We start from the raw sequence: 25,171 nt of genomic DNA on the forward strand, positions 1-25,171 counted from the left end.
ACCATCACCTCATAAAGGTCCAATTCAGAATGAACACTAAAGTAAGGAAAACATTCAGAAATGAAACAAAAGAAATCAAATATTTGAAAGTTACAGGAGAATCTACCAGGAAGTACCTAGAACATATAGAGTAAAGGAAGCCAACAAGACAGAAAAGGAGATCTAACCCAGCCAACAATGTCCTATTTATTTGAACTCATTTGGGTCATTCCACTTTTTCTTCTCTCAAAAGTAATCAATGTCTTTTGGTTTTAGGTGAATAAATGGTTTCAGCTTTAGTATGAAATTTTGAATATAAATGATGTATGTATTAGTTTTACCATCCCATCAATTAAAATTGCCTTATTTTGTGGCCAGTGGCTCTTGAAACACTTCTACTTTGCCAGGTATGCACTTCGGACAGTCACATTGTCTCTTGTGTGTTGTATGTTTCACCAACAAGTGCTTTTACTCCTGAATTTGACATAGTATCATCTCTCAAGTTTAGTCATATCTATTATACTCTAGTATTGGTGGGTGCTTAATTTTGTTACGTTCTTTTATTATTCATTTGTGAGTTTTTTGCACAGGCGGAATTGCTATAAACATCATAGTTTTGGAATAATTTTGTAGTTGCGTGAAAGTTTAGTAATATTTTCTACAGTACATCATTAGTTTAATTTTAGAAATCTTTCAGCCCCAAGAATCTGCAGCCATTTAGATATCAAGAAAGTATATTGAAAAGACTACCAATGGCAGATATGTTATAATAGACTATTCATTATATCCAAAACATGCTTGCATATAACGTAGGTGAATTTTGTCTTGCAGTGTAAAATCGTGATCTAGTTATGTACTGGTATCATCTTTTGCTAATTTTGTAATCTTTTTCCGCAGGATATTGCTGACAGCGCATATCGACAGCGTCAAGGGAGACCTCAAGGCATCGGTAATTTCAGCAAATACTTATCTGATATGTTTATATCAATCGTAATCGAGTTCTTTCTTATTCAGGTATGATTTTTAATATTTTGAGATAGTAGAATACATTCCTTATTCATAAATGTATAACTTATGTTCTATATTTTTATTTTTGTTGCTTATTACGGCATAAAAAGAAAATTGAAATCCAAATTAATTTTTAATAATAACATATTACTACATTATGAAGGCCTTATAGTGTGTTTGCCTAATCTCAGTCCATGAGACAAGAGGATTCTTTCCAGTTCCACATAGAAAAAGAAAATTGGAAGTAGAGAACAGTTTTATAACCAGTAGTGTAAAAGAAATATTTTAAAGAATGGAGAAAAGGGAAGAATACTGAAAGCTAAGTATGTTTAATGGCGAAAGTTGACAGAAGATTGATGGTTAATCACTTACCTAGTTTAAATTTAGTAATAGATTAAAATTCTTTAATGATCCACATACAGAAAATTGGAATCATGGTGAAGCCTTACTTATAGTGCACCATGATATCCCACACTATTTACCAATTGCAGTGCACAGTTATCTAGGAAAAAGTACAAAGTTTATTGTTTTATCTGCTGCTTGCTTTTGCTTTTCCTGATGATTTTGGATTATTGCCACTACCATTATGTGTGGAAATATTATATAACCAACATAGAAATCACATTCTTGCATCCTTGAGAGTTTGAGTGTTGATATTTTGAACACAGGCGAATCAACAAATTTCTATATTCTAACTGACTCTTATTAGCTATTCCACTTGCAGTGACGATGCAGTTACTGATATCAGCTGGGGAAATTATGCATGACTGCTACACTAGTGATCAGTCCCTAGACGTGAATGGTGTTGCCAACCTGTCCAGAAACTACCAAAGTGAAATTTAGCTGAGGCAAGCTAGTTTCAGTATATGCAAAAAAACATTTTGAGAATTGCCTGGATGCGGAACAAGGCTAACATAAAGTAATGGATTTGAGATGGGACAATTCGGGTTTTCTAAATATTATTTCCTTTTTCTCTTACAAATGTATACTTAGTAATGGTAGTTGCTTTATTAGTGTTATAAAGTCAGATAAAATTAACTCAGTGCATGAGAGTTCAAGTTTCATAGTATTTTTTATTTATTTCCAGGCAAGCTTAATGAGAATGCTACCTCTCATGGGGATTAATATTATGATCAGTTGCGTCCATTTATGTCTCCTGAACTCGCTTTATGCTTTTGAGTATAGATGGTACAACATGGGGTTCGAATTGTACAAAAGATTCAGGTTTGTATACCAGATTTGTTGTAATCAGCTGAAGCAGTGTTAAGAAATGTGAATTACCCTTTGGTGCAGCTTCAGTAATAACACTAGATTTATGCTAAATATGAAAACCTTCTCGATTGTATGGGATTTGGCATCCTTGAATAATTTAACTTTGCATGATTGTAGCTATGATAATGATTTTTCATTCAGTGTGCTGTGTTTAAAGGTAATGTTAAGTTTCTCATATGCAAAAATGATGTAATCTCTAGTCAGGTAATACCTAAAGGGTATCAGGCCGTAGGTGCGAGACCTTTAGATTACTCGAGGAGGTTGATCCTCATGAATTATGTACTTGGTGCCGAGGGCGAGATTGCTCTCGGGCCAACACTTGTATTGTTTCTGTGTCTTAGTCGGAGGAGCAGTGGGAGTGCTACGAGGGGAAGAAGAAAGCGCGTAAACCGGCCAAGGTGTCGTCGGAAGGCTTTCCAGCGACACCATTGGTTATGGACATGTCTTCTTCTTTCTTCCTGCCATGTCAGCTCCTGCGTATGGCTTCTTCCCCTTCGGGAGACGTGTCACGTTCCACTTCTTCACTCAACCAGTCGAGTGTAGAAGAGGGGGGGGCACCCTGACGTGCGGTTGTACTTGGGGTCTTCAGTTTGCTCGGAGTGGGAACTTCCCCCCCCCCACACCCCCGGGCAAATGGGAACCCACCCCCCCTTCCTACTAACCCGACCCTTGCCTCCTCAGGTGTGTCTGCCGCTGTGGGTGGAGATCTCAAGCAGGTCTGGTATCCGCTGGGACTCCTGGGCACGCCGAGTATTCAGAGGCTGTTGTATCATCTGGCTGTTCAGGGTGCTGATCCGATGATGCATGGCCCAGTGACGCTGACGACGACAACGGTGTCAATGCCTGGGTATGCCGCTCCTCCCCACCTAGTTTACACCCAGCACGTGGCAATGGTGACCCCTACAGTTGCGGCCCAGGCCCTGCTGCCATACGTGCCGAGGACGGAGATGACCCCACCGCATGGTTTTGCTGCCCCTGCCCCAGCCCTTGACTTTCGGTGCCCTAAGAGTTCCCCGCTCGACCTGCCGCCAGTTCCGGTTGTCGCCGCCCAGGTTCCAGATCCTGCCGTCTATGCTCCAGCCCGTGGTGTTACTGCTCCCACCGCAGGTCCCTCCGGACAGGTGCAGCTGGGCCGTGTTGCTTCGGCAACTGCCCCAGCTCCGTCCTGGATGGAGGACCTGATGGTGGTCCTGAGGAAGCTGACGAAGAGGAAGGTGTCATCGTCTTCGTCGTCGTCTGCAGCCGCCTCTTCCACTTCGACTTCCAAGGTCGCCCAGCCGAGAAAGAAGAAGGTAGCCTCCCCCCCCCCCCCCCCCGCCGTAAGAAGTCTCGCTCAGAGACCTCTAAGGGTCTGTCCCACTCCAATGGGACAGTTGGGGCTTCCGCTGGTCCTCCTGTTCCCTCGGGAATGGGGCCTGTCTCTCCTCCCACAAGGAAGAAGACGGGGACCAGAGGGGTACTGGCTACCACCAGTACTTCTTTTCCTAGTGCCAGAGGCTCTGCCTCGGCATCGGGAACCGTCTTGGCCGCTCGTTCGCGAGCGGTACCAAGTGTACGGTCACCCACGGATGACCATGCAGCCAGGGTCCAGACCGCTGAGCCTGCTCACCGGCAGGACCCATGCACGTAGCTGAAGACTGGTGGCAGTCGCTCAGGCGACTCCCGCCAGACTGGCGATCGCTCTCATAGCGATCCCCCAGTCCCTTGGGTTGATGTGACGGTCCCACAGAACCATACGCGGGCTGAGGCAAGGAAGAGGTCCCCCGGTCACCAGGCCCAGTCTCGGCTGGGCCAGGTACCGTGACGCGTCTTGAGGACGGTGCATGCTCCCACCGTGCCAGTGGACTCCCGGCCATCGCTCCCACCAGGACCGGACGGATAGGTTGACAGGTAGCAGCTCTCCTGACACTCGGGACCGTCGCTACCATTCTCGGTCCAGCGTCTCTCCTCAGGGAGACCACGGGACTAGACTTGCAGCCCGATCGTCACCACGGGTTGGAGATTGCTTGCAGCCCCCCCAGCACACCGGCTCTGCTGGTAGGCAGGGGGGGAGCATCAGGTCTGTCTCTCCTATCCCTTCAACCTCCTCGGGCTACACCAGGAGCAAGGCGATCAGGAGCGACCGTGAGGAGTGCGCTTCTCATGGTCCCACCGTGAGGGCCTACGAACCTGGCACGGTCTCGGGACCAACCAGATCGTACGCTCAAGTGTTTGGAGGAGACCAAGAGGGGTCTGCTGTGGTTCCTCCTGTGGAAGGAGGAGGATCTCAGGATGTGTTCTCCCTGGATGGACTTGATGGTCCATCTTCTTAGGACGCGGTCACTCCCGAGATCCAGAGGTTGTTTGCAGAGGTCATTGCGCTGATTCGTCAGCACAACAACCTCTGGGAAGGATCGGTGCTCCCTCCCTCCGAGCCTCCATCGAGGTTGGAGTCGTTCTGGGAGCCTAAGAGGGAACCCAGAATGACGGTAGGTCTGCCCCAATCAACCTTGGCCGGCGGTGTGTTGGGCCAGGTGAACTCTCTTGTCTCCGGACAGGAGGGATCGCTTAGGTCTGGCAGGTCGACCAAGCTGCTTCCCCCTCCTCTACCACGACAGAGGCAGTTCTACGTGCCATCAGAGGACCCGCTACCGCCCAAACAGTTTAACCCAGAGCTAGCTAGGCTAAATCCGGGGGTGTCTCTTCAACACCTGCTGGCCGATAACCAGAGCAAGAGGCACTGGCCTTGGAAGCGACTGCCATAGCAACATTCCAAGCAGTCTCCTGGCTGGACCTGTGGTCCCTCATGGTGTTCAGAGTCGTGGCCTCCTTGGGAAACATCACTCCCGAAGGGGACCCGGCCTTCGGGAGATTTTGTCAGTCTGGAGGTAGGGCTATTTCCTACCTGGCCCACCAAACGGCCAACCTGTGGGCCAACCTGGTTCTGAGACGCCGGGACGCAGTCCTCGCTCGAGTGACCAGGTCGGCAGGGCGTGAGGCAGCTTTGGGTCTGAGGAACGGACTGGTGCTGGGTTCCTCCTCTCTCTTCCCTAGAGAGATGGTGGACGCTGCGGTGGAATAGCGGTGCACTGAGGACAGTGACCGCCTAGTACGCCAGGCAGTCTCGAAGGCGGCTGGGCAGCCTCGAGCCACTGCGGCCAAGTCTCGGAGTTTGGCTAGCGCTTCCTCTGCAGCCAAGACGACTTCCTCGTCAAGGCCGAGAGGAAAGACCCAGCCTTCAACTTCTGCTGTAAGGAGTGATCGTCAGCCCTCCTCCCAGTCCTCCTTCTCCCGAGGAGGATCCAGGAAGAAGAAGTAGAAGAAGGGGAAACTGTAGGGACAGCGTTCCCCCTCACCTGCTGCCGGAAGTGGGGGGGTGCGTGGCGAGCCATGAGGCAACTTGGCAGTGCTACGGAGCCGAGACCTGGATAGTGGATGTCCTTCGGGAGAGATATCTACTTCCTTTCGAGTTGCAGCCACCCCTCACCTCCAACCCAGTCCATCTGCAGACGTACGTTCCGGTTCAGCCAGGGACGTAGCTCTTCGGCAAGAGGGAGAAGTCATGCTGAGCAAACGAACTGTGGAGATCATATGGGATCAGTCGCTGGGCTTCTACAGCCGACTTTTCCTGGTAGAGAAGTCATCGGGAGCTGGTGCCCGGTGATAGATCTCTCTCCCTTGAACCGATTCGTTCGCCAGACTCGGTTCACGATGGAAACGGCATGCTTCATGCTTGATTCCGTCAGGGAGAACGACTTCATGCTTTCTGTGGACCTGAAGGATGCGTATTTCCAAATACCTATCCACCAGTCCTCCAGGAAGTACCTCCGCTTCATCCTCGACGGGACGGTGCACCAATTCAGGGCACTTTGCTTCGGTCTCTCAACCGCCCCACAGGTGTTCACGCGAGTGTTCATGCTGGTGTCTGCTTGGGCCCATTCAGCAGGGATACGTCTTCTGAGGTATCTCGACGATTGGCTGGTCCTGGTGAGCTCCTGCTCGCAGTTGCTACAGGACAGGGATCGACTCCTCGAATTCTGCCGTGATCTCGGGATCGTGGTGAACTTCGAGAAGTCAGATCTCGAGCCCAAGTAGAGGATGAAGTACCTGGGCATGCTGATCGACTCGGTAGCAGGACGAGTCTTCCCCACAGACTCGCGGATCAGCAGGTTCAGGGAGGCAGCCGGATGGTTCCTGTCTCGACAGGAGCAGCCAGCTCAGCAGTGGCTTGTTGTGACCGGTCACCTGTCATCTCTCGAGAAGTTAGTCCCTCACGGGCATCTTCACCCGCGGTCTCTTCAATGGAGGCTAAAGGAGTGTTGGTCACGGGCAAGAGATGCGCCATACCTCCCCGTCCCTCTCATGGAAGAGGTGAGGCAGGACCTAGCCTGGTGGCTGGACAACAGGAACCTCTTAAGAGGAGTGCCTCTCCGCATTCCTTCTCCCCCCCCCCCCCCCCCCCCCGCTGGAGATGCTGCTGTTCTCAGAAGCATCGACCGAGGGATGGGGCGCACACCTGGAGGAATTGCTGGCTGCAGGTGTGTGGGACCATCACGACAAGCCCCTTCACATCAACGTCCTGGAGCTCAAGGCAGTGTTCCTCGCTCTCCAAGAGTTCCGGGAATGGCTGATGGGACGCTCAGTGGTGTTGATGAGCGACAACACCACGGTAGTGACATACATCAACAAACAGGGGGGGCCTAGTATCCCTCCCGTTGCACCAGTTGACAATACAGGTGCACGTGTGGACCGTAGCCCACTCGGTAGAGCTGTCAGCCTGATACATTCCAGGCAAGAGGAACGTAGTGACAGACAAGCTCAGCCATCGGAATCAGGTGATCGGGACGGAATGGTCCCTTCACCCAGACGTGGCAGAAAGGCTCTTCCCCCTGTGGGGGCAAATCTTTGGACGATTCTGATGGCACCCAAATGGCCTCAGGCCGTTTGGTATCCAGACCTGCTGGCTCTTCTCCCCGAGGCACCGAGAGAGATTCCCCTCTGGCACAACCTCCTGTGCCAATGTTACGGCTTCTGAGAGAGGTCCGCTTCAGGTTCGATATGAAATAAATTAAAAAAAAAAAATATTTCAACACCAACAATTGAAACTGGGGAGACGAATATAGAAAGAAACACTAACACAACAAAGGTTTATTTACAAGTTTACTAACATAGGTAAATGCAGAATGGTATCTCCTATTTACATAAAAAGATAGAATCTTACACTGCATGAACTGGGGGAACAGTGAGGCAATTCAAATACTTGCTAGTCAATTTGGCAATTCGAAGCGGTGGCTTCACAAAAGGAAAACGGTGATTGCAGACGTTCTCTTGACTCTGTATTGCAGAAAATAGTCTACTTGTAAGGCAGGAACTCCCCAAAACCTCTAGCAGGACCTTTTCTTCTCTGAAGTCTGCTCGACGTCGAGATAACACTGCCGTCCACTCCTGAAGACGACTAGACCAGTATCCAACCAACTCCCGAGCAACTTTTCTTCTGATCCTTTGTCAGTCCCTTTTCTCTCTTATCTCTCACGGATGATCTCTGCTGCTGCTGATCTCTCACTGATAATCTGATCTGTGGCTCTTACTGAGGATATCTCTCTGTGACTAACTGGTGTCTCTCTTTTACGATCTCTCTATATCTCCTCCTCCTGCTGCTACTTCGTCCGTCGTATTTATACTGCATTCTGGGGGCCGAGCCTACGGTGAACGTCACAGGCTCCAGAGATTTCCGGAACTTCTTAGATGAATCTAGACAAGGTATTGCATCAGAAATCGTGGTATTTCTCACGTCACGACAGCGTCTGACAGGTTCCACACCACTCCTGCCGATTCTAGAACCATCATGAAAACAGGTACCTCCAACACAATGCGCTAACGCCTCCTTGCTGCCGAACTTCTCGAAAATGCATTCTCCTTTCCTTTATCTTTCTTTGCTAGGAAGCAATTACCATCACACGCCCCCCAAAAGAGAAAAAAAATGAAATCAACTGATTTTATTTTTTTTTTTAAAGAGAAGCAAGAATTAAAGAGCAGGGAAACAATTCTGCATAAAGCTTTAATACTTTTTCATCCACTTAACCACTCGTACCAAAACAGAAAACGGTCATTAGGCTACTCATTCTGAAAAAACTAGAGAGGCTATCTGCTATAACATTATCCTTCTCTCTTACTATTTCCGTTTTCTGAACTCTGATTAAAACTTATAAATACTAAAACACCTCTTGTGGTTTTCTCAAAACTAATCTCACTCAGTAACACTGTTACACAGGCAGAGGCCACGACACAGGGCGTTGTTTATAATTCTGAAGCAAATTTACATTCATTGCCTTTGCTCTACTCTTACCCACATTAATTCTATAATGTATATTTCCCCTCTTCTCTAAAACTGAAAAAGGACCTTCGAACTTATAAGGTAAAGCGGAACCTTCCTTCTGTACTAGTACTAAAACTTTATCTCTTACACACAAACTTCTTTCTTTTGCTCTAAGATTAAGTTTTCCTTCAGTTTCCCCTTGACTTCCTCTCGCGTTTTCTTTTGCTAAGTGCCAAGCGCTTCTGTTCTTCTCCGCTAGCTGCCAAACATCACTTAAATTGTTTTTATAATATTCAAGATTAGCTATGCAATCATCTCTACCTTTACTTCTAGGCAAAGTTCCGAACATATTTATAAATACATTCTCAAAAGATTCGCCTACTGAAGGAATATTACACAACTGAATTCTAGGAATTACTTGAATCGGTTTCCCGGCAATTTGATATTCATGACAGCTTAAAACATACCTCATCACGTCATTTTTCATTTTAGGCCAAAAGTACGCCCTACTAATACACTTGAAAGTTTTATTTGCTCCTAAATGTCCTTGCTCATCATGTGTTAACTTCAAAACTAGCTCACGAAACTTCCTAGGAACTACTAATTGTTCTGAGACTTCCCCTTTACTACCCGACTCAGGACGAAAATGACACAAAACTTCGTCCTTTACACAAAAGGTTTCCTTACACACATCATCGAGATCATCATCCAGCTCACATTCAAAAATTTGGGTTAGTGTCTCATCCTCTCTCTGCAACTTGACTAGCTCATCCTTATCCAAAACGTTAGAGCCTAATTCATCACCGTAACTAGGACTAGATACAGGTACATTTACAACGTTACTCTCTACAGCTACGCCTTCCCTTTGGCTATCACTGTCAACGATAGAGTTAGGTCTCTCAGCCACACTCATGCCAAGATCAACCTCGCTACCTCTATCACACTCGTTCGAATCCACGAACTTGCTCACGTTTGAATCAACGAACAAATTATGACTGTAGTCTACGTCTGTATCTAAACCCGACCTAGTTACTACAATTTCAGGCACTGGAATATTCCTCCCAACAGGATTCACATTCTTGGATAAAGCTAAGTCATTACCGACAATAATGTCAACACCTTTGACGGGCAAACTGTCCACAACTGCAAGTTTTACTTCTCTTGACACTACCTGACTTTCTAAATTCAACTTCAACAAAGGACAAAGAACACAAGTGTTAGGAAATCCACCTAACATGACTTTCTCTTCCATATTGATTTCTGCCCTGTTCGGCACACACTCTATCCTAATCAGTGAGACAGCAGATCCTGTGTCTCGAGGCAAGACCACTTCTCTCAAATCTACTCCTCCAAGAGAGGAAACTACGCCTTCTGACAGAAATTCCCCAAAAATTTTCCTAGTTTCTCTCATCACATCATTCCTACTAGATGAAAGGTTAACTAGCGATACTGGTTTCTTACCGTCCTTCCTTTCTACTGCACAATTTCTCGCTAAATGCCCTTTCCCATTACATCGGAAACAAGTTAATTCTGAGCCACTAGATGCCACTTTACTCTTACAAACCTTAGACGTATGACCAGGTTTTCCGCATGTATAACAGGAATAGTCACTTTTACTCGCATTGCTATTACTAGGACTGAAACTTTTACTGCTTTGTACTCTACCAGATGAAGGATCATTTCGTTTTTTACTAACACTCAAATTATGAGTTAGACTATATTCGTCAGCTAGCCTAGTTGCTCCTGCAAAAGATACTTCTCGCCTATCCTCTATATAAAGTTTAATCTCAGGGGATACGTTATCTTTGAAGTTTTCTAACAACACTAAGTTCTTCAAACTATCAAAATCCTCAACCTTAGCAGAAGTTAACCAATCAAAATAACAGCCTTTCTAACTTCTTACCATATTCTACATACGTAGTATTTTCATCCTTTCTCAAATTTCTAAATTTATTACGATATGCCTCTGGTACTAACCTATATGCACTAAGAACAGTTTCTCTCACGATATCGTAATTATCACATTCCTCCTTAGACATGCAACTATACACAGTAAGGGCCCTACCACTCAAAACTGATTGCAAATATAAAGTCCATGTTTCTTTAGGAGAACCTACTCGTTCCATTAACTTCTCAAAACACATGAAATATGTCGTAACATCTTTCTCATCGAACTTTGGTACTAATTTTAGCACTGCACTCATACCTAACGTATCAGCTTCATTTCCGTTCTCGCCTGACTGACTGTTACGAGTACTTTCCCTTAACCGAGCAATTTCCAACTCATGCATACGCTCTTTCTCTCTCTCTTCCTGCTCATGCATACGCTCTTTTTCTCTCTCTTCCTGCTGCATTACCAACATCTCTCTCTCTTGCTGCATTCTCATTGCTTCTCTCTCTTGCTGCATTTTCATTACTTCTCTCTTAGCCACTCTTTCATCTCTCTCATGCTTTTCCCTTTCTTTCTTCTCAACATACTCACCGAGATCATTCCCCTCTAGACCTAGTAGCCTACCCGATTCAATATACTCTTTCACCATCTCACTCATCCTGGTTCTTTCTATATTCTCCGTTTCAAACTGTTAAAGTGTTGATAGCCTTAGCAAGGTCGCCACAATGTTATGGCCTCTGAGAGAGGTCCGCTTCAGGTTCGATATGAAATAAATTAAAAAAAAAATTATTTCAACACCAACATTTGAAACTGGGGATACAAATATAGAAAGAAACACTAACACAACAAAGGTTTATTTACAAGTTTACTAACATAGGTAAATGCAGAATGGTATCTCCTATTTACATAAAAAGATAGAATCTTACACTGCATGAACTGGGGGAACAGTGAGGCAATTCAAATACTTGCTAGTCAATTTGGCAATTCGAAGCGGTGGCTTCACAAAAGGAAAACGGTGATTGCAGACGTCCTCTTGACTCCGTATTGTAGAAAATAGTCTACTTGTAAGGCAGGAACTCCCCAAAACCTCTAGCAGGACCTTTTCTTCTCTGAAGTCTGCTCGACGTCGAGATAACACTGCCGTCCACTCCTGAAGACTAGACCAGTATCCAACCAACTTCCGAGCAACTTTTCTTCTGATCCTTCGTCAGTCCCTTTTCTCTCTTATCTCTCACGGATGATCTCTGCTGCTGCTGATCTCTCACTGATAATCTGATCTGTGGCTTTTACTGAGGATATCTCTCTGTGACTAACTGGTGTCTCTCTTTTACGATCTCTATATCTCCTCCTCCTCCTGCTACTTCATCCGTCGTATTTATACTGCATTCTGGGGGCCGAGCCTACGGTGAACATCACAGGCTCCAGAGATTTCTGGAACTTCTTAGATGAATCTAGACGAGGTATTGCATCAGAAATCGCGGCATTTCTCACGTCACGACAGCGTCTGACGGGTTCCACACCACTCCTGCCGATTCTAGAACTATCATGAAAACAGGTATATTCAACACAATGCGCTAACGCCTCCTTGCTGCCAAACTTCTCGAAAATGCATTCTCCTTTCCTTTATCTTTCTTTGCTAGGAAGCAATTACCATCACAGCCAACCACACGTGGAACGGTACCACCAAGCCGTTCCGTCCCTGTGTCTTCACTGCTGGCTGTTATCCACCGTCTCTTGCGAGAGAGAGGCTTTTCTTGCCAAGCAGCAACAGAGATGGCAGGGTACCTCAGACAGTCCTCTGCAGCGGTGTACCAGGGGAAGTGGTCTGTCTTCTGTGGTTGGTGTGGTGGACGGGGTCTCTCTCCACTCAGAGCTGAACCACTCTTCAACAGGTAGCAGATTTCCTCGTCTTCCTTCACCGAGAGAAGCTCCTCTCTGTCTCCACAGTTAAAGGCTACAGAGCCGCTCCAGCCCTAGTCCTTAAACTGCAGGGAGTGGACATTTCCACCTGCATGGAAATCTCCCTCCTGATGAAGAGCTTCGAGAGGTCTTGCCCACCCAGGGAACTCAGGCCCCTGGGGTGGGACATGACTCTCATCCTTAGAAGTTTGACTCGCAGACCCTTTGAGCCACTCCAAGAGTCGTCAGACAGGGATCTGACCCTCAAGACTGTCTTTCTGCTGGCCCTGGCATCGGCAAAGAGAGTAGGGGAACTGCATGGTCTTTCTTTCGATGTCAAGCACTCAAGGGGATGGGGATCAGTGATGCTCGATTTCGTCCCGGACTTCGTAGCGAAGACTAAGAACCCTTCGATCCCTGACGACCAGTTCGAGTCATTCCCGATCCCCTCCCTAAAGGACTTCACCAACAATGATGTGGATGAGATGCTGCTTTGTCCTGTGAGGGCGCTACGGCGCTATCTGAAGAGAACTCGTCACCTCAGGCCTGAGTGTCGACGCCTCTTCGTTATCACCGGGGTTACCAAGAAGGAAATGTCCAAGAACACTTTCTTTCTGGCTTTGTGAGGTAATCCGGAAGGCGTACACTTCAGACAGGAGTGACGGCACCAGTACCCTTTGTCCGAGAGCCCATGAAGTCAGAGGTATTGGTCCAACCCTTGGGTTCCGCAAGAACTTCTCCATGGCACAGGTGCTGAAGGCAGGGGTTTGGGCCAACCAGACCACTTTTACCCCCTTCTACTTTCGGGATATCACCCATAGGTCCTTGAGCACTTTTTTCTTGGGACCCGTGGTGGCTGCTCATCAAGTTGTGTAGCTTACCCAGCTCTCTCGCCGGACAAGGTAGCATCTCATCCTTGTGAGACTGCATGAATGAGTGTGACTGGCTTTTCTTCCTCCTCTTTTCTTACCTCTCCCTGCGGGCAGAGGGTGGCGGTCGTTACTATGCTGGACAGGATGCCGATGCAGGTAAGCTATCCGACTGAGCCCCATCCTATCCCTTTCATTAGGGATAGGAGCAGTTACCCACCACTCCCCTAACAAGGGGGGGAGTGGATGCCAACAAGAGACAAACCCAAGACTTTATATTTGGCTCTTGTGTAGGAACTAGTTCTTGCTTGCTATTCATAAGAGGCACACTTGCCTCCCTCTTATGAATTTGGTCCAGAGGTCTGACCACTGATCCTGTGACGCACACCCTGATCAGTTGGACAGAGGCTAGGATCCCTTCCTCTGCTCTTATGACCAGGGAGGGAACCAAGGTCGGACGAACACCAGTCTGTTCATAAGACTCAGATTCCACCCACCAATAAGTGAGTCTTCCATATTTAAAGGACCGATGGTTTGTATTACAAGTCGGAACAAATCACAATTTGAAGTAAATTGTATTTTTCCTAACTATACAAACCTGAGGTCCTTTACACATAGTCCCATCTTATGCCACCCCTCACTCTGTTCCTGGGCCTAAAGCAAAGTGAATGTTTACCCTCCAGTCGGGCGGGATTCCCGACTATCGGACAAGCAGTTAACTACGGAATCACCTTGTTCAAAAGCTTACGACTGGTCCAGCTGTGCTGTAAGTATATTCCATATGTAAAGGACCTCAGGTTTGTATAGTTAGGAAAAATACAATTTATGACAAATTGTGATTTCATTGATTTTTACTGTCTATTGTATTTAGCCTTTGTATTTTCATTTGAATGAATTCCATAGAATATAGAATTTAGGCCAAATGCCAAGCAGTGGGGCCTATAAAGTCATTCAGTCAGTGCTGAAAGGGAGAAGGATTGAAAGGTGTATTGTTCATACGTGAACAAACCCTCTGTCTTAACAATAGAATAGGATACTTTCTAGCGCCTAGTTGGATCCGGTTAAAAAGCAGATGAAAGCAAGGAATCTTGTGATATCTGGCAAGGCATGCATAGATCGGGTGAAGAGTGGTCAAGGACCACGTACCTACGCCACTGCGTCAGTCTTTTCTTTAACCGCCTGGGCAAGAGTCGTGGTTGACCTTTCTTGGCCTCTACCTGGTTCATTGCCTGTTTCGTATGTGTTTAGTGTGTGTGTGTGTGTGTGTGTGGCTGATAGTATGGCTTCTCCTGCTCCTTCTCGGCCTCATCAACGTGTATGCCACGGAATCCCAGGTTTTCCATGTTATCATTTTTTGGCTTCTGCGGCGACCGATCCCCACATCACGTGTAGCAGGTGACTTTCTCATTTTTGTACTATAACAAATCCTTGCATGGAATGCCGGACATGGCCTAAAGAGCAGTGGAAGTCGTTTTATAGCAAGAGAGAGCTACGGAGGGTTTCAAGTCTTCCTTCATGGGAAGGTTTTTTGCCTCTTCCCGATGCTTCGTCTCCTGCAGTATTCACCCCCCACAGTAGCGTTGTGCCTGTGTCTCCTTCCTTTTCTTCCATTGATTAATCACTGGAAGTATCGGGAGGCCCTCAGGCTAATTTTTATAATGTCGCCCCTTCTTCAGGAGTTAATTTGATTCCTGGGAAGGGGGAGGCTTTTTCATCATTCTCATTTATTCCAGAGTCGGAGGCGTCCAAGATGGCGGCGATTTGGAAGACGCTCAGGTTAGGGGTCCCCTGTCCTTGGAGGGGTTGATAGCGCACTTTATGGAGGCTCACTAACCCCCACCTCAGCCTGGCCAGCCCCTCCCCCTCCTCCCGGCCTCGTCTTCGTGGGTAGCCGAGGTCAGCCATCTTGTATTGCTCCGCCAGTGACTGTTGCCGTTTCTTCCAGTCGGAGGGAAGCCGTGGCGTCAGCCCCATTGATGACGTCACAGGATCAGTCGTTGTGTATTCCTCTGCCAGTGGCGTCTGCTTCCCCTTCAGACCGAGGGGAAGCCGTGATGTCATCACCACTTGTTATGTTACTTCCATCGATGACGTCACTCCCAGTCATCTCCTCTGCACTGCCTCTCTCAGCTGTGATGTCATCTCTGCCGCCCAGTTCACTGCATCTCCCTTCCATGCCATCGGAGCCTTCTCTTACAGATCAGTCTGAGGTTATATGCCAGGCGGTGCTTAAGAGGTTGGACTCTGTTTCGGGATGATAAGTTGGCTGCCTTTTCGGCTGGGAGGACTGAAAGGAAGTGTGTTGCATCGTCCCTGCCTCCTGCGAAGAGATCGCGTAAGAAACCAGTGCTGTTTTCCTCTCCCTCTTCCCCCTCCACGCCACGTCGGCGTATCAAGCGTTGGGAGGAACAAAGCAGAAGTGTTCTCGAGAGTGTTGGTGTTTCAGAGAGTGTTAGTATATCTTCCCTTGTGCAATCTGCAGTGGCTGCTTCGTCCTCTGCATTGAATCGCGAGCGTGTTGCAACCTCCCCTGTCCATGCACATGATGCAAGTGCTCCTACTTCCCCATGGCCTATTCATCGCCATAAGGATCTCAAGGCACCTGTCAAGAGGTTGAAGGTGGTGAGCACGGAGTTGGTGCAGCAGGAGTGTTTGCCTGCCCCTCTCCCTGGTGCTTCCAAGAGTTCGAATCTGGGGGATTCTCCTTCGATCTCGAGTGTTCGGGATTCCTCTCCAACTCACATTCGTACGTCTGCCACGCCCGTGACCATTCACAGACATGTTAATGAGTCATCTGTTGGAGGAGTGTGTAGTGATGTTCCTAGTGTTGTAGTGGGTTCGTCTCAGGAGCCAGCATATGGACCCAGCCCAGACAGGTTAGTTGGTGTTTTGGGCTGTTTGGCTGCTGATCCTTCGGTTAATTTTAATGAGGACGGTGCCTTAGATGAGCCTACACGTTCTGCTAGTCGTCGGTCTCCGTTGCCAGAGCAGGAGGAGGGAGACACGCAAGAGTTGTCAATCTCATTCGTAGGTTCAACAATTTGGAAAGTAGGACTCAGGCTCAGTCGTCTTACACTCCTTCTTGCATGGAAGCCTTGGTGGGAGCTACGCAAAATCCCAAATCATCTCTTCAGCTTCCCTTGTCGGGACACGTCCAGTCGGTCTTGTATAAGGTTAACGCCTCTGTTTCGGACCGGGACGGTTCACTTCGCTCTAAAGGCTCTGCCAAGCGACTACCCCTGCCGTTCATGAGACATAGAAAGTACTCTGCTACAAACTCTGCATTTTAGATGTCGCACCATCTTAACCCAGACGTCATTTGCCTGAAGCCGGAATTGCCTTTGGAGCAGGTGAGGTCGGTGGCTCCGTCCTTGTCTCCATAAGATGCCTCAGCATTGGAATCTGTGGCAGCCTCCATGTTGCAGACGGTTTCTTGGCTGGACTTCTGGTCTGTGATCATTGCCATGATAGCTTCTGACAGGTTCCCTGAAGGGTTGGTGAGTGCATTCATGCTTGCCAGTCTGTTGCAGTCTGGAGGCAAGGTGTTTTCATATATGGCTCACCTCAGTGTTAATTTATGGGCTAACCTCCTCCTGATTAGAAGTGACACTGCTTTATCTAGGATGGAGAGATCAGTTGACAAAGAGTCCTTGCTGGCATTGAGAAACGGAGATCTGTTGGAGTCCCAATTTTTGTTTCCTCGGACTGAGCTCGAAAATGCAATAGACCAGTGCCGGGCTGACACCAAAGACAGACTGGTGCACCAGGCTGTGTCTAAGTCAGAGTCTCGTCCTTGAAGACGTCCAGCTCCTCCTCCTCCTCCTCCCCCTGTCCAGCAGCAGTCACGAAGATTGTCGCCTTGTGGGCCGTCGAGGAGTTCGATTTCAGCAGGGCCTTCCCATTCGGCTCAGCCTAGGTCAGAGGACCAACGTCCCTTTCACTCTCGATCCTTTAAGCCAATAAGGGGCCCAAGAGGCAGAGGTTCAGCGCCTCTCCCTATCCTGTGCCATGGGTGGGCCACTGGGCCAAGTGGCAGAGTTATGGGGGGGAGAAGTGGGTGGTAGATGTCCTTCGGTAGGGTACCTACTGCCATTTGACTTCTCTCCTCCTCTGTCAGACAAGCTGCAGCTCAGGAAGGCATATCCTCCAGATTCTCTGAAGTTCTTGGCTCTTCGTGAGGAAGTGCAGAAGATGCTGGACAAGGATGCAATAGAGGAAGTGGTGCGTCCATCTCCAGGGTTTTACAGTCACATCTTCTTGGTGCCCAAGGCGTCGGGAGGATTGAGACCTGTGATCGACTTATCCGCCTTGAATCACTTCATCAGGAAACATGGTTCAAGATGGAGACCCCGCATTCAGCGTTGGCAGCCGGGAGGGGAGGGGACTTCATGCTGTCGATAGACTTAAGGGAAGCATACATCCAAATCCCTATTCATCCGATGTCCAGGAAGTTCCTTTGCTTCTCTCTTTGGGTTCCTCTGTCTCTGGAAGTGAGAGAGAAGACCTTCGTTGGTGGTTGGACGACCGGAATCTTTCGAAGGGTGTCCCTCTGCGTTCTCTTCCACCAGACTTCCTTCTGTTCTCAGACGCCTCCCTCGCAGGTGGGGGAGCTCATTAGGCAGCCTCATTGCTTCAGGCACTTGGAGTTTGGAGGACAAACAGCAACATATCAACGTCTTGGAGTTGAAGGCAGCTTTCCTGGGTCGTTCTCATGTCGGACAACACCACGGTGGTAGCCTATGTGAACAAGCAGGGAGGCCTGGTTTCTCATCAACTTCACGCCTTGACCGTCGAGGTTCATCAGTGGGCGGTCAGCAATTAGGTAGAGCTCTCAGCCAGGTATATCTCAGGCAAACGGAATGTGGTCGCAGACAAACTCAGTCGTCGGGATCAGATCCTAGGCATAGAGTGGTCCCTTCATCAAGTGGCAGCAGACTAGCTCTTCCAGGCTTGGGGGAGACCCATGCTGGACCCTTTTGCAACTCACTTCAACAGGAAGCGGGGATATTCTGTTCTGTGGTCCCAGATCCTTTAGCGTTAGCAGAGTACGCATTCCAACATCCCTAGGACAACCTGGAGGTGTATGCCTTCCTTCCGTTTTGTTTGATCCGTCAGGTTCTGAAAAGGCTAATGAGTTCACAGGGTCTCAGGATGACTTTGGTAGCTCCTCTGTGGCCTCAGGCGGAATGGTTCCCTTATCTGCTGCCGTTGTTGTCAGAGGTTCCGAGGGAAATTCACCCTTGACAACATCTCCTGTGTCAGCCGCATGCGGAAAGTTTCCACCAGTCAGTAGAATCCCTGTCTCTTCACGGTTGGAGGCTATCAAGTATCTCCTCCGAGCGAGAGGCTTTTCTCAGAGAACAGCAGGGCATATGTCCAGCAGTCTCGGAAAGTCAACCTCGGCAGTTGACCAAGGCAAATGGGCAATCTACTGTGACTGGTGTCGTAAACGGGGTTTTTCTCCACTTGCAACCTCTATTCAGCGAATAGCAGACTTTTTAACCTTCCTCAGAGATGAGAAACATTTGTCTGTTTCTGCCATTAGAGGCTACAGGGTGGCCCTGAGTTCGGTGTTATGCCATAGAGGTATCGACATCTCTTCCTGGGAACTTTCCTTGCTAGTTAAAGGGTTTGAGCAGTCGAGTTCTCCTAGAGCGCTCAAGCCTCCAACGTGGGATGTTTCCTTGGTTCTCAAGAGCTTCAAGAGCTTCACTAAGAGTCCATATGAGCTCTTGCATCCCTCATCTGACAGGAACTTGACGCTCAAGACAGTTTTCCTTCTGGCCTTGGCATCTTCCAAGAGGGTAGGAGAGCTCCACAGTCTAAGCTATGATGTGAAGCACACCAGGGGTTGGGGGTCGGTGTCCTTCGAATTTGTCCCGGAATTCGTGGCCAAGACCCAAAATCCCTCTGTGCACGATGACAGGTTCACTTCGTTTTCCATTCCATCACTGAATGACTTTGTGGGTGGTGATGCTCAAGAGCTTTTTTGTGTCTTGTCCGGGCCCTGCGTTGCTATCTTAAACAGACTCGGCACCTTAAACCAGGCTGCCGCAGACTTTTTGTTAGCACAGGCCTACGAAGAAAGAGGTCTCTAAGAATACCATCTCTTTTTGGATACGGGAATCCATCAGACAGGCATACTTGACTCTTGATGATTCCACCACCACGTCTGTGCAGGCTAGAGTGCATGACGTTTGGGGTATTGGTCCCTCTCTCGCTTCCAAAAAGAACTTGGCTGTACATAGAGTGCTGAGCGCTGGTGCTTGGTTACACCAGTCCACGTTCACCTCTTTCTATCTTAAGGATGTTGCCCACAGATCTTCGGACACATTTTCCCTGGGTCTTGTGGCTGCCCAACAGGTTGTGTAACTCATAGTTGCCCTTAACAGGGCACTTTTGTATCTTACCTAAGATGATTGTGTGGATGAGAGAATGAGTGAGTTGGCTGGTCTCCTTCTTTCTCTTGTGCCTTTCCTTCTTCCTTCGAACGGATTAAGGAATAGACACATCATTCGCTGGACTGGTCTGATACAGGTGAGTAAGGTAGTCATACGGATAGTGTGGTTGCTTCATATACAAATATCAAACCCTCTATTCGGTAGCATATGCTCCACTCCTTGGCAAGGAGGAGTTGTGAGTAGTACAATTCCTAGTGTATTGGTTCGCTTTTGGACAGTCAAAGTTTCTCTTTGGTTCCCGATACAATGATTCTCCCATATATCATTGTACGTCACTCAGAGTCTGAGTGGTTAGATAACAATTTATCTAGCTTCTCAATGGGCTTCAGTCTCTATCCAGAAGTCATTTCTTCTGGAAGCCGGTTTAGGATGTCTTGTACCTGCTCGAAGTATAAGTCTATCCTATTGTTAAGACCGAAGGATTGTTCGCGTATGAACAAATGACCAATTTTTATAAGAAAATTTGTATTTTTCATAGCCACAAACCTGAGGTCTTAGCATTATACTGCCTGCCTCTAACCGCCCCTCTGTTTGTTAAGACATCCTGAGTTGGGAAAGACTGACACAGTGGCGTAGGTGCATGGTCCTTGACCACTCTTCACCCAATCTACGCATGCGTTGCTAAATATCACAAGATTACTTGCTTTCATCTGCTTTTTAACCGGATCCAGCTAGGCACTAGAAATTATCCTATTCCATTTCACTATGAAACAATTGTTATAGAGGGTGGAAAGTTAGATGGAAGAAAGAGATTATGAATGAAGGTACACTAAAAGGAATGAGAGGTTGCAGCTAGGGGCCAGAGGGATGCTGCAAAGATCCTTTAGTAATGCCTGCATGCACCATGTGAGGTACACTGATAGTACTACCCCCAGACTCCAATAATACACATCTAATTATTTTCCACCTTGCATAGTCCGATATCCAGATGGTTTTTTGATGATCTTAATGCATGAGAAACACTGCTACACAAGCTTTACTTGCATCAGTAATAGTTTCCAAATGTTTGCACCAAAGAACCCAGCATTTTCCATATAATGTTTCAGCTCTGGTATAAGTACGTATTTGAATGCAGAGGTATGGCACAAGTGTTGTTCTAATGAATTGAGGCAAATTTACAAGAACTTTGAGAGAGAAGTTCTCTCTAGAAGCCTCAAACCTTGTTGGGATTTAGCTCAGATCTTGAAACACCTTTCCTACCTAGTTTATGAACCCCTAGACTTCTCTCTCTCTCTCTCTCTCTCTCTCTCTCTCTCTCTCTCTCTCTCTCTCTCTCTCTCTCTCTCTCTCTCTCTGACCTAGCTATATAGTAGGTTGTCTTGTTAGCTTTTGCTTTTGCTCACTGAATAGGTTACACACTGTCTTACCAAGAATGACAGTTTTGGCTCATCTTGACATTCAAGCTTTATTGTGACATTACATACAGACAACTTCCTCTCATCCCAAAAAAAACTCTCCAGACTTTGCAATTCTCTCATCCGCCTGTGCAATGAAAGTGGAAGTTATGAGGAACATGATTTAAGACCAGCTAAGGCTGATGATTTTTTGGGGCAACAAGATCTGCCCTCCTACAGGCCTCCTACAGGCTATCGTTAAGTAATGGGTTTGTAATGGAAAAAATGTAATTTAAAAAAAAAAAAAGTCACATGTTACAGTTGCTTTAGTTATTTTGTATTTAGTGTATACTATACAGAGAATTGATATATCGGCCACTAGAAACACTGTGGAATCTGGACCCTCTCTCAGATAGGTAGAAAGAGACACACTCCTGCAGTGTCTCATAATGGTATATTCATTATAATTTAATAATAAAAGAAATTTTTGTATTTTACTTTATGCTTGAAGACTTTTATATATATCTAATATTATGAAGCTTTCCTTAATATATTAGGAACTCATAGGATAAAATGGTAATAATATTCCAGTGTTTCATGAACTTTTTATCTTCTAAATTATTTATTACTGATGCAGCTTCATCGAAGAGAATTGGCCTTACTTCCTAGGTTTTGGAATGCCATTGACATTAATCACGATGTACACACCATCTCTGTATGTCAGGTAAGAATTATAAGAAATAATTTTTTTGCAATTAATATGTTAGCTGATTCAGCATCATTTTATTTTTAAATATTTCTAAACTTTCTATAAATTGCCAGTGCCAGCAGAAAAGCACTATAGCAATACAATAATATGTAGGCTTTTAATGATCAGGATATTCAATAATATATTGGCTTTTAATGATCAGTATACAATAAAGCATTGGCTTTACAGTGAAAACATGTACAAGATTATTGTTCCGGGGAAAGACTTCATACAGTAAATCCTTAGTAGAACTGATTAGGCCAAAAATAGTTAGGGTTCTAGGAAATGTCTTGCATGCTCTAAACTTTTCCAGTTTAGCTTATACAGCTACAGGAAGGTTTTCTTAACCCTTCCAAGTCACTGAGCCACTAACATCAGGACCAAGATTGCCTGAATACTTGGTTGAGTTTGTCAGCCTTATCAAAGTCATTATAACAAATAGCTATGTACAGTAATATTATTTTATATGACAAATGTTCTAGTTAGGCAGATCATAATATTTCACTCATCATTTTTTTAGCATGATTCAGAGGAATGGTATAAATATTCAGTTTGTACAAAGTCAGTTCTGGAACTTTTATTGGAGATAAGAAATTCTTATTTAGACAGAATGTCAATTCTATTTTTTTTTTTTTTTTTTTTTTTTTTTTTTTTGAGGTTTTTAGATGGAAATTTTCACCAAAGGCAAGCGCTCAAAGTTTGTAATAAATATTCTCGTACTAAATAACGAAAATGGTGTTAGTTTACTCCATGCTTGGAGAGGTATCACTGAAATGAATCGCCAATAAAAGATACATAATTCAAAATATACAGCTTAGCAAAGATGGGTTAGAATTTTGCAGTTTCCTGTTTATGGTATCGTGTGATTTTCAAGGTATGTGTGTACATTATGGTTTAGAGAGGATAGTGTACAGCAAGTGAGAGTGAAAAACAAAGAGAGCGAGAGAATTTTGTAAGTTATTTACTTAAAAATATTCACAGGCAGCTTACTGTGTAGCTTAAAATTGGAATCATGAGGTAGGGAGGCTTTTTTTTTTTTAGTCTTTGACCAGAACAAAGCACTTCTAAAAGGATGTCGCAAATAATTGTAAATCATATGTTTTATTCAAAACTTCTATGAAAATATAATAAAACTTCTATGAAAATATAATTTGACCAATAAAAAGTACAGAAATTTCCTATATTTAAATGTTCAGTACCTATGAACGGTTGCTTGTTTTAGCCAGTGGTTCATATGTCAGTAATGGTGTGCATCTTTGTTAATGTTAATTACTCACCATTGGTTATTGATTCTCAAATATCAATTAACAACCGCCCTCTCTAACGAGTATCCTTTTTCATGTCCAGTCATCCATTTGGCTTCTGTCAGCTGACCCACCTGTTGAGAATGAATAGTAGAGATATATTAGTACAGAACTGGATTGTCTGAAAAATGGTTTTGCAGATATATATAGTACTTATAAAATCTAATGTAAACATTTTATTGTAAATAGACATGATCAGAAGCTACTATTGCCAGTGTTAAGTAATTTTAGATGGAGCATTTCAAAAGATAATGTGATAATATTCGTGTTAAGTAAATTATAAGGCATACATATTTTTTATTACTTTTCAGTGGATGTCTCTTTGCTGTACTTTTCCCTGTATTTATCATCAGTGCTAATGAAGCTGATCCTGTAAGTATGCAGTACTCTTTGAATATTAGAATATCAAAGGTTTTTTAATTGACTTTTATACTTTTATATATTTAATTTTATGAATATCAAATGCACAGGTACAGTAAAATTTTGTCTGTCTGGGCCCTTTTTTATCTGGATTTGCCGATAGGTTTGTCACCAAGGTTCATATCAACAAAACATTTATTAGAATGATCCCTTTCATTCTAATTAGACAGGACCATTGTAGGAGTTGATATATACTACAGTACATCTACTTTATGCATGTTTTAAAGTTAAGTCGTCATCAAAAGTAAGCTTATCACTTACATATAAGAGAGAGTTATTGGTGGTTAGATAACTAAACTAAGAAAAAAGTGGTTAATTTTGGGTATTGAGTATGGTGTGACATAGCAATCAAGTTCACATCTTAAGCAACAGTCATTGCTTTGTGAGTTTGCAAAAAATACATTGCTGATTAATATCAAATCAGCAGGTATGATAATGGAGCAAAATTAGTGTAAACTTTTAAAAGCAAGAAGCTTGTTTCAAGTGGTGTGGTTTACACACCAAAAATCAGCAGGCATTTGTATGCATGTGTTCTTAAACTTAATTGGGACCCATGCCAGTTGTTTTGGCATTAAAGATTTCCTTGCTTCATATGGATAGCTTTGGTGCAACTTGAGATTGGTGATCATTGTATCTGTGGCAAATCAACTTTGCTCTTACATATGTGGTGATCTTTTTTGAAATGTTAAAACCTTATTCAAGATGAAGGTCTTTAGTTTTTAAGAGGCCACTTCCAGACTCCTTTGCTTCTTCTGTTGTTAGATTGGATTAGAGACCAATCGTAGCTTGGTGTGGCAAACGCTGATATTTGAACACTAAGGTCAAGCTAAACGTTGTCAAAATTTGGATTAGCGTGTGGTCTGCTCATATCAAATCTTCGAAGGTGTGAGATCTGGACGCTCTGCATACTCCTAAGAGTGGGTCACCCATGAAATGATGCACTTTTCACACTGGATTCACTGATGTCCTTCACATTGTTTCGACCGGGTCATAGGAGATCTAAACACTCAATTGGTCAGATCGTTGGGCATATCCCCCTGTAAGTAAGACTGTCTCACCATGCCAGTAATAACCTTAGGTCATTGAAGAGCGGAGTATTGAAGACATTGACACTGGACTGTTAAAGGCATAACAGATTTCAGCTATGCCACATCCTAATCAGTTGGATGCCATTTCTCTCGAGGGTGGAGATATGTCCTCATTCTATGTCCTGGATTTTCCTGTGACCAAGATACAGAGAACAACGTTAGTGCTACTCGATCTGTACCATTACTGCAATCCACTACAGTGAACAAAGCTAAAAATATATTTCATTAAATGATTATAGACAGTTTTTCCCGGAGAATGTCACTGAACCGCGAAACATTCAAGCCAATCTTTCACATTTTTGTGTAAAAGATATTAAATCAATATATTTTTTCTATAGAAAAAAAATTATATTCGGTCCTTAGCAGAAAGATTTTTTTGTAAAATGTGCTCCCCATAGCAAGAGTGTTTGAAGGGCCATTTGTTGAAATTCGAGAATCTTCAAGCAAGGAACACCCTCATGGCAGCGCTTCAGTGGCGTGATCGGTATGGTCTTGACCTGCCACCTCGCAGGCCACGAGTTCTATTCTCGGGCATTCCATTGTGGTGTTAGAGATGTGTATTTCTGGTGATGGAAGTTAACTCTCGACGTGGTTCGGAAGTCA

The 25,171-nt window shown here is 45.4% G+C and overlaps 2 protein-coding genes across 2 annotated transcripts in view; one reads left to right on the top strand and one right to left on the bottom strand.

The window, feature by feature from the left end:
* The first annotated feature begins 177 nt into the window (after nt 1-177).
* LOC135208306 (etoposide-induced protein 2.4 homolog) lies at nt 178-23,480 on the top strand. The gene is given in 5 exon segments (XM_064240409.1): nt 178-255; nt 877-993; nt 2,075-2,211; nt 21,646-21,732; nt 23,372-23,480. Coding segments are annotated over 5 exon segments (528 nt in total).
* Nucleotides 22,438-25,171, bottom strand: part of LOC135208532 (CTD nuclear envelope phosphatase 1-like) — an 87,179-nt gene continuing 84,445 nt past the window's right edge. The window contains exon 7 of the mRNA XM_064240826.1: nt 22,438-23,134. The gene's annotated coding sequence lies outside the window, so the exon portion shown is untranslated. The remainder of the gene's footprint in view (nt 23,135-25,171) is intronic.

The sequence above is a fragment of the Macrobrachium nipponense genome, chromosome 35 (genome assembly GCF_015104395.2).
Source record: "Macrobrachium nipponense isolate FS-2020 chromosome 35, ASM1510439v2, whole genome shotgun sequence".
NCBI classification, from domain to species: domain Eukaryota; kingdom Metazoa; phylum Arthropoda; class Malacostraca; order Decapoda; family Palaemonidae; genus Macrobrachium; species Macrobrachium nipponense.